The 16,786-nt window shown below is 42.4% G+C and overlaps 1 protein-coding gene across 1 annotated transcript in view; it reads left to right on the top strand.

The window, feature by feature from the left end:
- Positions 1-16,786, top strand: part of smpd3 (sphingomyelin phosphodiesterase 3) — a 73,249-nt gene that overhangs the window by 22,921 nt on the left and 33,542 nt on the right. Inside the window, exon 2 of the mRNA XM_037108528.1 lies at positions 14,385-15,123. Within this exon, the coding sequence (XP_036964423.1) occupies positions 14,822-15,123 (302 nt within the window). The 5' untranslated portion in view covers positions 14,385-14,821. The remainder of the gene's footprint in view (positions 1-14,384; positions 15,124-16,786) is intronic.

The following is a 16,786-nucleotide window of genomic DNA, read 5'->3' on the forward strand; positions in this document are numbered from 1 at the left end:
AAATAAGATAAAATTGAGGTTTTTATGGAGAGAGATTAAGGACGGTTGTGCTGCGTCACTCAACATACATTGTTTTTGAGGGTACAGAGGAACAAATTAGGATGACCTATAGTCACAATGGCAAAACCTATGAGAACTGAACTGTTCACAAACTGCTTTGGTGAAACAATAGACAAACTCGCCACCGAATTTCAAACTAGTACAGATCTTTTCCATTTACCGTTGGTAGGCTACTTCCATTCTCGTTCTTTTTTTGTCTGTCAGCCTTTATAATTTGAGCTGGTTGCTTGCTGCTTTGGCTTTAACAAATACACATTTCTCCTTATACTGCTGTTGAAGCCACATGGCAACATACTTTCAGCTTTCTCAATGCTTTCACTTGTTCAGCGTGCATAACCTGCTCTGGAGTTTGATTGTCTCCCACAATGTTTTTTAACTATGGCAAAATAGTTGTAGGGTTTTAATCCAACATAAATAAAACATATGACCTTGGAAATGAACACAGGCACTATGTTTTCTAATTCAGGCCACATGATGGGCAGGAAGTCGAATATATCTTTAGTCCTAAATCATCAGAGACATCAAATGTGTTGGTGATAATAAAAAGGGGAGATTGTGATCATTAGCATTATCACTGGCAAGTGGATATAAAATACTTTTCCTTGGTGTGACTGAGAGTGTGATTGTGTTTGGACAGTGGATCAGAATGTAGCTGTTAGCTATGACAAATGTAGAGCAAATCAATGACGAACAATCTATATTACACTGTCTGCAGCCAGGCCAGAGAACAGTGTACAGTGTTAATGTGACTGGTGTGTGTGTGTGTGTGTGTGTGTGTGTGTGTGTGTGTGTGTGTGTGTGTGTGTGTGTGTGTGTGTGTGTGTGTGTGTGTGTGTGCGTGTGTGCGTGCGTGCGTGTGTGTGTGTGTTTTGGAGCCTGGCAGTGTGTGTTTGTACTTGTGTGCACAGATAATGTGCATCTTAACGCCCCGGTCAAGTATTGATGACTTAATGTACCGAGAGTGAAAACTCATGTCTGTCTGCCTACATGTCTCCATGTCTGTTATTGGCTCTATGTGTGGGTGCATGAATGTGTGTGTGTGTGTGTGTGTGTGTGTGTGTGTGTGTGTGTGTGTGTGTGTGTGTGTGTGTGTGTGTGTGTGTGTGTGTGTGTATGTTTGTCTCCCTATAACGACTGTTAGACTAATACGGGGGGAGGGGACAAAGGTCAGAGTTCAGTGGGACAGAGAAGCCTGAGATTGGAAACGGATGGCGAAAAAGAGAAGTGAAAAAGGATGAAGAGGGTGTATGGTGAGAGGAAAAGGGAAAAAAAATAATGGGAAGCATGTAATGTGTGTAGAGGCTTGTGTTTGTTTCACCACATATTTATCCATCTGCTGTTCCACTGGCAGCACTGGTTATTTGACTACATGGTTCCTGTCTATAGGTATGTATATGTCATCTGCTTGTTCATATAGCTGGCATAGAGGATTTGCTATTGTGATACAAATCTCTGGAGCCATCCGACAGGCAATCATGCTTACAAATACCATTGATACATGGCAACCGAGACCCTCAAAAACAGTTTCATCGTGGTTAAGTAATCCTGGCTTTTAAATTTCCAGTTCAAAGGATATTTCGATGGAATTCCTTTGAATTTCAGCCACATATATCTGCATGTTTGCTCAGTTACCCTCGTGATGATTAGTTGTTCAAGTTGCAGTATAATGTTGGAGCCGATGTGGAATAATCTTCAAGGTGTGAAATGCAGGAAGAAATTCATTTTCAAGACAGAAGGGGCTTCATGTGGCCAGAGTAGCCGCTAACTGCTGCTAACTGTAGCTGTTGTTAGCTAGTTTGCTTGATTAGCCTTGCATCTGATTTTCCAGACTGAGAGCTTGGAGCACCATGATTGTGTTTACACCCACAGCACAGGAGTGTTCGCACTGCAACAGGCAGATTTTAGCTGGACAGCATGCTAACGTCCGTAGCTATTTATTCAACACAACACAGCACAATTATTTTTGAGTGTTTACAGCTACAATTCTTACATATTGTACCTTTAAGCTGCTTTGTGGGCCGCGAGCGCAGTTATACGCATGTGTTAAAAACACAACAACAAGACAACAACACGGACTATTATAAAATTGATTGGATGTTATGTTGTTGTTTCGTAGCGTGACTTCCTGTCTGCTCCACGCTGAATTACACTGAACTGCTGCAAAGTGCTTTGGCATCCAGCAGAAATGGAAGCCTTGCGTGTCTGCTATAGAAGGGTCTGGACTGCCGGAGCTGCAACAGAGTAGATATGCAAGGCAGAAACCAGTGGAAGTGCACACATGGACTGTCAGCTTTGCTGCCATGGCGGAGAGGAGACGGACCGAACACGGATCTGGTGGAATTCAGGGGTTACCTGGGCTCCAGTCTCGTGATGTGAAAAAGCAGAATTAATTTAGGGGTTTGGGTCGGGCTCACTCCTCTCTCAGACAGAAGAAAACAGAACTGTATACAATTTAGAAATCTTGATACTGTGGCCTGTGCCACTATCCGGCTTTTTCAAGTGGCACGTGCTTTTTCGGTTAAATGACCACTGTGATGATAGAATGATACTGATCTTCAAGCTGAAACAAAAGAGAAAGAGTGACAGTGTAAAGCAGAGAACAACACATTTCTTTGTCATTCTCGTCCTCTTTTGCTGTTGATCATCTGATGAAGGGAAACAAGAGTGGTGTGTTCAAGTGAATACATTGATCCTTCACAAGATATTCCACTGTCTACACAACAGAATGCGAAATCTGACCAATCCCAAGATGCATGAAGTGACTAAACATTGACATGCGCTTTGACATGAGTTGGAGGCGGGCCCTTGTCCAGTTTTAGGGGCGCTTGCTTGATTTGCATCGCGAACATATAGGGCCGCCTGACTCTGTTTGTGAGGAATCGATCTACTACGAACTGGCTGCTCCAGATTACACAGAACAAACACAGCAGCAGCTCTGCACACATACATGCAAATGTACACACAGGCAGAGGCCGTGTGCACATGTGCACGTGAACACATGCGTCGCCTGAGCTCCTGTGCTGCCTTGCTACTGACCGGCCAAAGGGCTGTTGGGTAATTATGAGTCATGATTATAATCCACTGAATGTGAAGCCAGCAGTAAGACAGGGTTTTTGCAGTGGGCAGGTCTGAATGTATTGGATTGTCTTGTCATGTCTGTCAAGCAGTCATGCAGCTGTGAGGAGAGATCATGATTTCTAAAAAGCAGGGAGGGAGGACATTAGTGACTCCTGTCCGTGTAATTGACTGGCTTCTCTGTGTACTTTGAAGGTTATTTTTGAAACGCCTCCTTGTTTGGTTGTGACGCTAATTAGTGGTGAACAGTGGGTAGGAAGAGAACAGAAGGGGAGGCACACATATAAGGCGAGATAATTATTGATTTGGCTTTACTTTCTCTCCTCACAAGATCTCGCCTTGATAAAAAAAAAAAAATGTAAGCCAGTTGTGATTTTTGTTTTGTTTTGTTTTGTTGATACAGACGGTTAAGAAGGAGTAAAGGAAAAACAAAGGCAGGTGGGGGGATGAGGGAATCCTCTGGCTCTGTGGTGTCTCCCCTGTGGTCCTCTGTTACAACAACAGAAAAGGCGAAAAGGGGCAAGTTAATGATGTTGCAGTGTCTCTGCTGAGTTTACAGGAAGTTTGCAGCCTGGCCTCATTATTATTATTATTATTATTATCATTATTATTAAGAATTAAAACAGAAGGGGTTTGTTTGTTGGACAAATGCTTTCTTATAATTTAACGAAATATTAAGTTGTGACAGACATTTTTTTTATACTGTAAACTTGAAATATTTTTTAATTGCATACGGTAGAATTTAATACCGTACAAAAGCAAATGTGCATAATATGACGATCAACAATTTCCATACCACGGTACTTTGAGAATGGCTTACTGCTGCAACCCTAGACATCATTTGTTTTAGCAGACAACTGCAACATTGAATTTTTCACACAACAGTGGACCACCTGACCTCTTACGTACTCCAGCTAAAATAGTTGAAAGCGTCTTCTCTCCACTGTCCTGCTAAAATCAGGACACTGCTACACCTCAGTCCACCACCTCAACCCTCACCCTGACCTTCTGCCTTGCTAAATAAATTGCACACCACCTCTCACATTTTCACTAGCAGTGTATATAAAACGACTAGTCCAGTATGGTGTTAGGGTACTGGGCTGAGGGCACAGCCACAGATTTTACTGCACAAACTGAATGTGGTCATTGTGCTGATATGTCATTGTGGCAGTCGTACGCAGCAAATGACAGTCAGGGCCCTAAATCAAAAGCAGGTTAATGGTAGAAAGGCTCTAATAGCAGCCTTGTGTTACGTAACAGTCCAGAGGTGATGCTGTGCTGCTCTGCAGAGCGATTTATTAAATCATGTACAGGAAATAGAGAGGCGGTAAGTGTAGGAGAGAGAGACAGACAGCCAGACTGAGACATGAAGGAGAAGGCGACATGAAACAAAAGGTCATGGGTTAGAATCAAAGCTGTAATGTCACTCAGATTCAGGGCCCATGTGGCTATGCTCTAACCCATTTACACAAAATTATCTTTCATACCACTGAGATCAGACTTTTGGAGGAATTTTTACTTTCCATATGATAATACATGAGAGATGATAGATTAATTTTTTATCAGAGCTACTTGTGATTTGATGCAGTTGAAAGTGACTTTAGTCCGAAAAGCCTTTTCTGGGTGCACTCATGTGCTTTTGGTTGAAAACAGTAAAGCTACATTTTATACTCATGACTCATTTTCATGGAATTTTTTGCAAAGCAAGAAGCTGAAGATTTAAACTAGCAGGTGGACTTTCAAATAATTGCACCCTTTCACTCACCCTTTCTCTTCACGTGTAATCTAGGAAAAGAAAAACTTACCAGTCAGGCAGAAACCTCTGTGTTTGCTCCTCTGTGAGTCAGCCTTGTCCAGTTTGTTTGTCGTCGTGAGAGCAGCAATGTTGCTCAAGAGCAGGTGGCAGCAGGTCCTGATCGAATTATGGCACTGATTACATTGTGTCTCATAGTGATGGTATAATATGCTTCCGCTAACCATGTTATACAAACCACAATTATACTGACGAAAGACAAACACGGACAGAGACAGAGGAGCAGGGTGTGATCTCTTGATAGCTCGAGATACTGATGGATGTTCGAGGCGTAGGGGACAATGTAAATTCATTTGAATCACCCAGTAAAACTGAGTGTGAACATTAAACCTTTTGCTTTCAGCCATTTAGCATGTGTATAGATTTGTGTTACTTTGATTTGACATGAAAGTCAAAGTTTTGCACAGACGGTCACAGTGCATGTATTCTACTGACTTTGGCTACTACTCTCCCCTGGCTTTTCCTTTAGTGCCACCAAGAGGTGACGTTTTTGTTGAAATAGCTCAACAACTACATGTTGGACTGTCGTGGAATGTGTTGGAGCATGAAATCCCTGGCATGAATTGTAATAACACAGGTGATCTCTTGACTTTTCATTTAGCACAGCCCCGTGGTCAAAACGTTATTGAATCCTAATTACACTTCCATCGGCCTGTTGGCTTGTGTTTTGCTCTTATTAGAAAATGTCAGCATGCTAACACAAAAAATGAAGGTAATAAATATGGTGAACATTATTCTTGCGGAACACATTAACATTGTCGTTGTGAGCCTGTTAGCACGCTGGTGTAGCATTTTGCTCAATGCATCTCTAGTACAGCCTGACAGAGCAGCAAACGTGACTCCGTTCTGTTGATCTCATGCTTTGCTTGAGAGTCCAGAAAGAATGTGTTTGGTTGGTCACAATATTAGCGATCTAATCTGAGTTTATAACAGAATCTCCATCACTACATAAATTGCAGTTTAATCTACAGTATATTTACATATTGACAAATGAAAAGAGGGTTAATGGAGCAGTTTTGGCAGTGGTCTGCGGCAACTGGACCTGAGGTACAATGAAACGGTAAAACACATGCAGAATTATGTGGCAAAACAAGTCCCGAAATTTGCCCCGCACAACCTGATGTGTAAAAACACAATTTCAGCTGTGCCTCTTGACAGTCCTCAATGCTAACAGGATCCTTTGTAGCCAGGAATCTGAAAGGATGCATCATCGGTGCAAGGCTGTCTTGTGCCTGATAAAAAAGAACACTGAAGCTGATCAAGACAAGAGCTGGACACATCCAGGAAAGCACACGCTGAACACACAGCACACATACACACGGAGTCATGTTCTTCTAACCGCAATCCATTGTGTTTGTTTGTGCCTTTTTAGACACACAGACACACACATGAACAGACAACCTCCTGATCTCAAAGCCATAATACAGCTGTGAAATATTGAGGGTAATTAGCTGCAGGCTTTCCTCTGGCTGATGATAAATAATTTGACAGTTTATGTAGTCCAGTTGAGAAGCCAGTGCACTCATGGGAGTTGTTGTGCCGTCCTGCTGTTCCCACAGGCCTGATCTCAGCCCAGATTGCTTTGTTGTTGATGGAAATATGGAGCCATTCAATGAGACACAGTTCTTAATTGATTGGAAAATAACCATCCAGGGGGAGACATGTGACATGTGTACCACTTGTGTCAAGTATAGCTGTGGTTGGACCGTAAAAAAAAAATAAACACCTGACGTGCTTCATTGCTGCAGCATACATGCACTGCTGTGAGTGTCTCACCACATTATATGCATACATACTTCAGCATGTATGTAAGAACTGAAGCTGTGTTGTCTCTGCGCCTGTGTGCATGCTCTCTACACTGACAGGCAGCCATACTAGTACAGTTACTAAGTGCATGTGACTAGGTCACCATGACAACAGAACTCACTGGAGCATGCTGAGTGCAGAATGATGTCACTGGCCTTTGCATGAGTGTGTGTGTGTGTGTGTGTGTGTGTGTGTGTGTGTGTGTGTGTGTGTGTGTGTGTGTGTGTGTGCGTGTGTTGGGGGGTTTGTGTGTGTGTGTGTGTGTGTGTGTGTGTGTGTGTGTGTGTGTGTGTGTGTCTGTTCATGTCAGTGCAGTACATATGGCACTTGCTAAATTAACTGCTGGCCCCGCAGAAGCTGCTGGAGTATGCTGTGTGTGAAAAACAGACCGAGGAAATGAAAGACAACTCTTCCTCTATCTCCTCTTTTAATAAATGTGGTATATGTTGGGTTATATCCATATGGTTGACTGTACTTATCATGAAGTTGACTTGGATAAAGGTGCCGGCTAAATAACTTCAGTGTACTGTAGAAAAAAAAAGAAAGAAGAAGAAGAAGGAGAAGAAAGAGAGGAAGATAAAATAAGTAATGCAGACGCACAGATGAGAGGAGACAAAGACTGACAGTGAGGAAAATTAAAGGATGCATTACATGAGATGGCGCAGTTACTCTGATGTGCACTCCAGCACGATTTTAGTTTCTGCCAGTTGGTCTTGTTTGTCTTATCACTATTCCTCTGTGTGTGTGTGTGTGTGTGTGGTGGTGGTGGTGGTGGTGGTGGTGGTGGTGGTGGTGGGTGGGTGGGGGGGGGGGGGGGGGGGGGGGGGGGGGGGGGGTTGAACAGCTTTTTCTGTGGAAACCATGTTGAGTCTTAGACCATAAGAATGAGGACATTTTCACTTGGGTTTGGTTATTATTAGGTCTGCTGCGATGGTTGAGGTCATGATAAGGGCTAGGGAAAGCATTATAGATACACAAATGTTTGCACAAGTTTCCGTGTGTGTGTGTGTGTCGGGGGGTTGGTATTTATATTTGTGGGGTCCCACTTACAGTGTGGATACCAACACCTTCATCTGGACCGAAACTCCATAACTTAACTCCATAATGTTCATTACTAAATTCTATGGTGGACACTTGGTTAAGGTCTATGTACAGTCATAGCAAACAAACTACATAACAAAAGGAGGGCACTGACCACTGCTCCATTCTGCTGCAGCTCTATAATCTATCGACAAACACGCCCACATACAGTACATGAGCACATGCACCAACGTCATGCACACTCAAATACAACTACAAGGTAAACACACATGGTATTAATGCATTCACGCCAGCATAGCGACTACGCCCCCTTTGACTTTCCCTACTCACATGCATACATCCCTGCATGCGCACACACACGGCAGTAGGCACTCACACACAGTTTTTCTCCTGTGTATCCAGACAGACAGTATTGATTGGAGCTGTGGGGGAAATTCTCTGAGGCAGATCTGTGGGAAAACTTTAACAAACTACAGCTCCCAAGCTGACACAGTCATTCATCACTCGCTTCCTGGTGGTCGATTGGTGCGTCCTAATGAGCCTCCCAGTGCACTGAGGTGCATCATGACAGGTGATGTGTCATGGTGTATGATTAGACATGTGGAACTGTATTGTTAGTCCATGCTGTACTTCAGAGCTATGTTGCTCTATGTTGCATCTACCTGTGGACCTTTACAGCAAATCGTATTGAAATAGATAAATAGAAGGACAAAGGAAAAAAAAATAAATGAGGCCTCTGTTTTGTTTCTAGCAGCCTCTATCCCTTTAGTTTCGTTCCACTCACATTGTTCATTATGTATGTAAATGAGGGAAAGGTTATTTTGAAGTGTCATTGCTTTTGTCTAATTAGGAGACAAACTCCCACACTGCTCTTTGATTAAAGCACCACTCATCATATGTTATTCATATTGGACACTAGCTGTGAGTTGTTCATCACTCGGTCATGTAAAACAGGGCACTCGCCAGGGATTCATTAATAACGGCCGCACACGGCTCACAAAGTATGAACTATTTCAAAAAGCCACTTGTCCTTTGGCACCTCTGAGAACTTAATAGAGTGTCAGTTAATGTGTAATTGTAAAAATGCGCTGCACATGAACGGGCCCGGTGCCTCACGGCGATGACATTTTCTCATCCTGAGCTGGACACTAAAGCTGATCAGCGTTTGTAAGTTAGACGCAGATGCACAAATTAAACCTTTTACGTGTCTCAACCCTTTAAGCTGTGTCTTTGTACAAACAACAGATGAAATGACTTTGCCTGACATGAAAATCCTTGTTCATATAAGGAGCTACAGAGAATAACCGACCAGCTTTGCAGTTCCCTTCCCTATTACACAAGCCCCCAGGAATAGGTCCAGGCTTTGAAGCCAATTTGAAATAGCGGCCAAACTGTCAAATTATGTCGCATGATCCACACTGGCCCACAATGTAAGCTTTTTCCCCAAAGCTTACACTGTGAATGAAGCCGCTGTAAAACTGTGGATACTTTTTTCTTTAAAGTCACGACCCCCGACGAACCGACAGAATTGGATCCATTATGTCAAACAAAATTTGGAAAGCCTAGAAATGTTGCACCATTATGTTATTTTTGTCTCAATTCAGCACAGTGTGGGGCCAAACTGTAGGTTAGCCGCTCGGCTGGTGGAAGTCTTTAACGTGGATGGTTTAATGGCTGTACAATGTCAAAGCCATGTGGAAGATCCAGGTAATTTAACACCCGGTCAAATGTGTTCTGCTTCATGCTCTACGGAGTAGCTTTGTAAGAATGAACAGCGCTCCGCGACCGACGGTGTGCCCAGAGTTTCCTTAATGGATCCATGCTACTACAGAGCATTTTAGCCTTTTTCGGCCCATTGTTTCTGTTTACAGACCTGCAAACTTGGATCTCATCAGGCTCATTTCGAGCATCAGCAGGCTGCCGTTTACGGTGAAAAAGCTCTGATAAAAACCATGGCTCACTACCAGCCCAGTACAGACAGAACTTGCAGAAGAAGTAGCTTGCTGAAGAATGCAAACACAAGCATTTAGCAGCTAAAGAGACAGATATTTTTTTCTGGTTGGTGGAGACCAGTACAGGAGTAATACTGTCGGGTGGCCAGACATGCAAATGTTGGTCCGAATCTGCTAGATGTGTAAATATTGAACTGCTTGCAACACATTCACTTGTACAGCTTAAGCTCTAGAAAGCAAAACTGATTCTTAAATATGACGTTGATAAAATCATGTTGATAAAATCCTTGTTATGTAATGTCTGAAGGGTGCATGTGTGTGTGCACATGTTCAACTGTGATTTTTGACATTTTTTTAAAATGAACCATGAGGATGCACACAACAATCATCCTGAGTCTGCCTGACTTATCAACACCCCAATGGTCCAAGTGGATAGAAAATCACATAAGGGAGAACTCTGTTCCATCTAGATTTACTGGGCTTTAGTGATCCATGTAAATCTGAGGATAGGGTTTTTTTCTGGCCCATAGCACAAAAGCAAGTAATTCCTGTGAGGGATAATCAATAAAAATGCTGTTTGGCCAGATGACCTTATAACTTCTTCTCTGGCTGGCACCTCTCTGTAGACTAAGTAGTTAGTTTTCAAGATATTCTTCAAGTTAAAGTAAAGCGTGTCTGAACTCAGGGGAGACATTTTGAATTCTAAGGCTTCTTGAACGGGAGGTAGAAATATAGACGCAATGTTTGTCTCGATTAGTCAACATTGTTCCACTGGTGAAACCTCAGTGGCAGCAGGATTTCTGAAGCAGTAGCTCTAATTAGCAAACTTCAGCTCCTCAGTGTAATGAGGCACGCCAAAGGATTTCTCTGTGGCACACAACCAGCTCACTGTGAACATGTATATGCTACGTCTGTCCGTGAGTCTGCATGAATCTGTGTCTAAAAGAATGTGTGTCTTTTGCCAGTGAAATGTCCGCTGACATTCTTTTGGATCTTGTTGTTTTGTTTTTCATCCATTTTCTTTTACCCCGTTGTTTTGGGGCATAAATTATGCACTCCTGCGTTTGCCCTGCTAAGTGTGATAGTTGTGCTCACTGATCTACCAGCTGAGTTTGATGGGGTTTTTTTTCCAGGTTTGGTTGTTTATGGAGCCTGCAATTAAAAAGAATAAAAATAAATCCCCACAGCATCAGAGGAAAAGTGGAAGCCTTAAAACGGTGTAGGTTATGGGACTTAAAACAACAGAATAAAATGGATGAAGTGTGTACTGTAATTGAGGGTTCTTTCCCCTCTCAGTTGGTTAGCTCCACCTTCCACCACTTGTTAATCGTCTTGGCAAGCTGTCTACCCTGATGTCCGAGGAACATCCAAGGAAAAAATGAAACCTGGCCAATTTGCAATAATCAAATCAGTGATCTTTTTTCTACTTGTCCTACCTGCCAATAGGCATATAGCTTTGCTATAAAACCTGAAAATGGTCACCTAGCTCGGTTCAAAGTGACAGCACCTCTAAAGCAACATTTTATTTTTTTATTTTTATTTTTATTTTTTTTGCAAGGAGGTACATGCTTGAATTCTCTTTGTTAACTACAGTGAAATCATCCCTTGGACAGTGCCTGGGTAACCATTTCCAGTCTTTGTGTTTAGCCCTGATTGTTAAATTGGCCACTGAGCCCGTCGGTGAAAGGAATCACTCTGATTGGCTGTTCAGCTAAGCAGATCCGCACATCCATGATTTCGCCCATTTAGCTTCATTTGCAACTCTTTATCAGACTTAATCGCCAAGAGTGGTGTGAAAATGGTAGGCAAACGCTGCAGTCTTCCAGCCTATGGAGACTTATTTCCTCTCACACAGGTGTATGAACTAGTTGGCCGTTGACAGTAGTCTTTGCGGTGTGTTCAAGTGCAGCTTTTTAGCTGAGACACAGGGGATGTGAGACAATGCAACTGTTTGCCTTCGATGTTGGTTTGGTGTATCTGGACCTACCCTAATGTTTAACCTAAGCACCTGTTAATTCAAGTTTCATACTGGACATACAGTTATAAGAATAGTTTTAGCTAGAGATCTAAGTGGATTCCCTAAAATGTAGAACTCAAGGGCCACTTACTAGCTTTTTCTTGGTCTTCATCAGAGCAAAGTCCTTAAGTGGATGAAGACCATGTAACGTGATACATTAAATCATCAGGGAGCACTTTCTGAGCTGTACTCGCCATCATATGACATCTACTTTAAACTGTGCAAGCAGTTTCCTTAAGCAAAGGGAAAATAAATTATTGAACACCAAGAAAATTTGTATAAACTGATATAATTCTTTTGAATTTTTGTCAAAGCTAAAACAGTGAGCCACAAATAGCTTGTTTTAATGAGGAGAGGCCGCAATTTGCAGCTTAAATCCCAGGCAGCAGTGCAATAAGTGAATTTGTGTGGATTAGAGTTTATCTGAGAGGTAAGCCTACTGTTTGCTTCCTTTCATTAATGACTGCCTTTCTCTCTGCCTGCTCAGGCCCTAGTTCATGCTAAACGGACACAACAGTTTCTGCAAATGAGTATGCTAACAGTGCATCGACCAATTACCATCACAGTCACGTTCACTGTCTTTAATAACCAGTAATCACTTCAGTCCAATTTATGTCACAATCCACTAGGAGGCTGAATTTAGTTAGCAAAAAAGTTCTCTGTGTTGACCTGCTAATCTGCAAGACTGTTACACATCGAGTCAGTGAGTTGTTTAGACAGTAAAACAGCCCACCAGTCAGTCAGTTTGTAGCACAACAGGCCTAATGATTAGATAGCAGGTCATCTTTTCATCTCTCACCCAGTCAACCAGCCAACTATAACACCAAGAAGACCATCAGTAGCATCCAGCAAGTCAGTCATCTTACTAGACTGACAGCTGTCCCGTAATAACATGAATCATTACTGTACACAGGCTGGAGGAGACAGTGATTAATATTCTGATGGAGATGGGTTCTATTCAGTGCAAGAGCCTGTCGAACAAAAGAGTCTTATTTCAGGAGAAAATACTAGACTTTTATGACAAATTGCGCACATAGTGTTGTTTTGTTGAAAAGTGTTCAATCTTGAAAGTATAAAAGAGCAGACTTCAGATGGAGAATAAATGTCCCGTTTTTTTTTGTTGTAGTTACACAGGCAAAATTGAGGGTGAAAGAATAGATTTCCAGCTAATTATTCAGAGCAACTGGAATAGCATTATACAACACATCTTCATGCCTAAACGACATATGTCTCTGTTCCTAATACAACGTGGCTGCTGCAGCATTGTCATCATATGCTAGCAGCTTGATCGGTAAAAAAATGACTTGGTTTGGTTTAGGCACTAGGATAGATTTTACTTAAAATAACTACATTACTGATGTAACTTCAGTTAGGAATGTACCTTTGAAACATATGTAACTGCAGTTTCCTAACGCAGTTAGGAATGTCAGTTTATTTGTCACATCAGTGCAGTTGTTCAACAGGTATGTAAGATATAATTAGAGACATCACCTTTGCCTGTTGCATGGATTCAATGTGATGTGCATGTAACATACGTTGACATAATGTGTGTACAGCATATGGTGAGTCTCAGCTGTGGGGTTTGATGGATTAAGGAGCCATTTGGTCACGCTGTAGATGTGACACCGTGTTAACTAAAAAGGTTGTACTATTGCTTTGGTGGTCCCAGGGGGTATATGAGGTTACACTCAGGTCAACACTCTCTCTGAGTCTTCATAAACCCCCAGCTGTTGACGTGAATGAATCTATTCATTATTTATTCATGCTGGTGGGATTGATTCCACTCTGGCCTGCATTGGCATTATAGCTGATTGAGAAGCATTCATTGTCTTTAAATTCTGGTTAAGTCGTTTGTGGGCAGGAAGAGGTAAGATCTTTTAAACTGCGGTGGTTAGCGTCACATTGACGCTCATCCTTTTTGTGACCATTTATTACCAGTGCTTTCAGAGATTACTTTCACGGCGGATTTCCTGTTTAAAAAGGAACCTTAATTATTCAAATGTGGTAGGAGCATGATTTCTGTTGTTAGCCTGCTTGTGCTTAACAAGTTAACTCCAGTATTAGCCCAAGCTTACATCACTTCATCTATCTATGGGATCTATCTATTTATCTATAAATTAGACCCAGAAGGTAATAATAATGCTACAAGGGGAGCTTTGTTTGTATGCCTTGTATTAAACAAACCTTCCCCCGAGGAAGGCGACAGTTTTGCGTTTTTTTGAGTTTTCTAGCTCAACACATAGCTTCCATTTTCCATTTAGCACAAAAACCCATAGTCAACATCTTGCACTAGCTGTTCGTGTTGAGGGTCTTCATGGAATGATTGTTATGATGGTTCATCCTGCTTTCGGGGATCCTCAATCTAATCTTTTGCCCAAGGGTAAGAGCTGGAACTCTGAGTGGAGTATGTGAGATGGACTTTCTACGCTTGCATAAGAACACCTGTGGGAAGAATTTATCATGCATTCAAAAATGTTAGGAAATGTACATGTTTTATTTTGCTTGGGGCATGCTTACAGAGCAAGTCAATCACTGATTTCCTTTCTTTTCTCTCCCCTCCATCTCTCCCGCTCCCTAATTCCCTCCTCTATTCTTCTATGGATTTGCTCACTTTATCCAGGTTCCTAGGAAACAGTGACGTTTAATGGGTGCCCTCTCCCAAGGTTGTTGGAGTTCCCGCAATTATAGATCCATTGTCAACAGAAAAGCTCTCATCATGGAAACCCGCTACCTGCACACAGCGCTCCATGATCCCTCCTGTAGAGGGTGTATTTGCTGAGAAAGGGGAAGTGAGACTGAGACAAGCTTGTCTGTGAAAACTAAAATCCCCCCAAGCCATGTAGTTACCTCTTTCCAATGAGGGGGGAGGGTCTACATTTGAGTTAGATTTGTTTTCTGTTTTGTTTTGTTTTTTTTCCGTTCATGTAATCTTCAAGACAGATTTGTGTCCACTTATTTAAAGAGTGCATGTGGGTGAGGACAGAACTTGTAAGGTGAGGAGAACACAACAGAAAGGGAAAAAAAAAAAAAAAGAAAGAGAAAGAAAGAAAGAGAGAGATGGTTCTCCACACCACCCCTTACACCAGTGCCTGTCTGCACTTCCTGGATGGCTTGTCGTGGAGCCTAGTGTTCCCCTGCTACTGGCTGCTGGACCGGCTCCTGGCCTCCTGCGTGGCCACCTCACTGGAAAAGCGCCAACGCTCCCAGGACCCCTGCTCCTTCCTCACCCTGTGCGTCGCTATCTCCGCGCCCCTCTACCTGCTCCTCTTCCTCGCCTCCCTGCCCTTCGCTCTGCTGGGCTTCATTATCTGGGCTCCCCTGCAGGCCATCCGCCAGCCATACCTGTACACCTACCGCAGGTTAGTACGGACCGAGGTGAAGAGGTGAAGGATTGGTTTTAATACTACATGTTTTCAAGTAAAGAATGAACATTTTGTGACCTCTATGTCAAACCTGTGGTGGTGCTGCTGCTACTTTTCTTAAATCCTCCGAGCTCTCTGTTCATCCTCCATACTGTCCTTTGCTAAAAGACTACTGCTTTCACCATCTAATCCTCATCAAATATACTTACATACTGACCATAGCAATTATGCAGATGTTGCAAGAATTGGGCTTTAGACAGTGGAGCCCAGAGAGGCATGCTGAGTCCCACATAGGGGTAGATTAAGGGGAACAAAAGCTTTTTGGATAGGATGAGGAAACTATTGCAGTTTCAGTAAAAAGGGGGGAAAAAATGGTTGAAATGAACATGCCTTGTTCTCCAAGTTGATGTTTTTTCACTGTTAAACCAAGACGACAACCTATTCCTTACCTCATGAGGGGCAATATGAAGGGCATGACCAGAATAGTAGTTCATAACAGAATGTGAAGAAACAACTGTGTTGACGCTATGTCAAAGGCATCTATGTACTGTGTTGCGGAGATGTCTACTGACGTTAGCAAGATAACCAGCCAGTCCTGACTCTACCTGTCTCTCTCCTGATACCACTTTGAACCAGAAAGAAGCAATAGTCCAGTAGTCCCCATAGCTTCATCTGGGAGGTATAAGCCAGGCGGGAGAGTAATGAATGAACAATATAAACTCACAGTATGTAAAGAAATATGATGCTCTTCATTCTGTTTTCCTTCTTAAACAGAGACATACAACCATACACCTTCCAAATTCAAGTTGTTTTACTGAAGGCAAGCATGAGATATGAATATAAAAATAGTGTTAGATTATGTGTAAGCCTATTGTGTTTATACGTTGGTTAGATTCGAGAATATTAATAAAAGAAAACTTCCAAATTGGATTTTTAAAGTAAGTAAGAATTCTGCAGCATTTATAGTAGGAGAAGACAATATTTTAGATACGTGAGAAGTCATCAACACCTGTTTGAGTAAACCCACCGCGCACTTGGCCATCAGTCTTTGCATCTGATTTTTATACTCACTGTTCCGCAAACAACTTTTCATTCAACAATTTTCCCTCGAACCATACATCAAATTTGGTTTTTCAATCAATTTGGGGGTGGGGAATAGGCAGTGCATTTGCAGAGTCATGCTTCACTTTATATCTACAGTGCCTGTTGTTGTCGACAAAGTTTGGAGACATCTTAGAGGCAGGAAATGGAGTCATTATGGCTTCCAGCTGCCAGGCTCTACGAGTTCTCAGCGAGGGTTTGTTATCCAAACAGCCAACCAAGTGGCTACCCACCATCACCACACACACTGTAACACTGTATTTGGCTCTGCTTGCTGTGGAAGAGCAGCACTTTCCTCCACTAACTGATCAGATGCCCTGATTGCAGACAACATAAAATGCAACAGACATTCCCTCTGTTATCTGTGTTTGTTTCCGGTGATCCTACTGCCACCCCAACATTAATGCACTGATGGTTTGCTGAAATGTATTAGTACCGTAATATAGGATCAAAGAGAAGTGATTCTTATGGAGTGAGTCATCAGCAAATCAGCAAAAAACAGGAGGAGGATAAATTAAGGGCAGAACACAACAGAACAGAAAAGGACAGGGAAATGAGA

This window comes from Acanthopagrus latus, chromosome 8, assembly GCF_904848185.1.
Source record: "Acanthopagrus latus isolate v.2019 chromosome 8, fAcaLat1.1, whole genome shotgun sequence".
NCBI lineage: Eukaryota > Metazoa > Chordata > Actinopteri > Spariformes > Sparidae > Acanthopagrus > Acanthopagrus latus.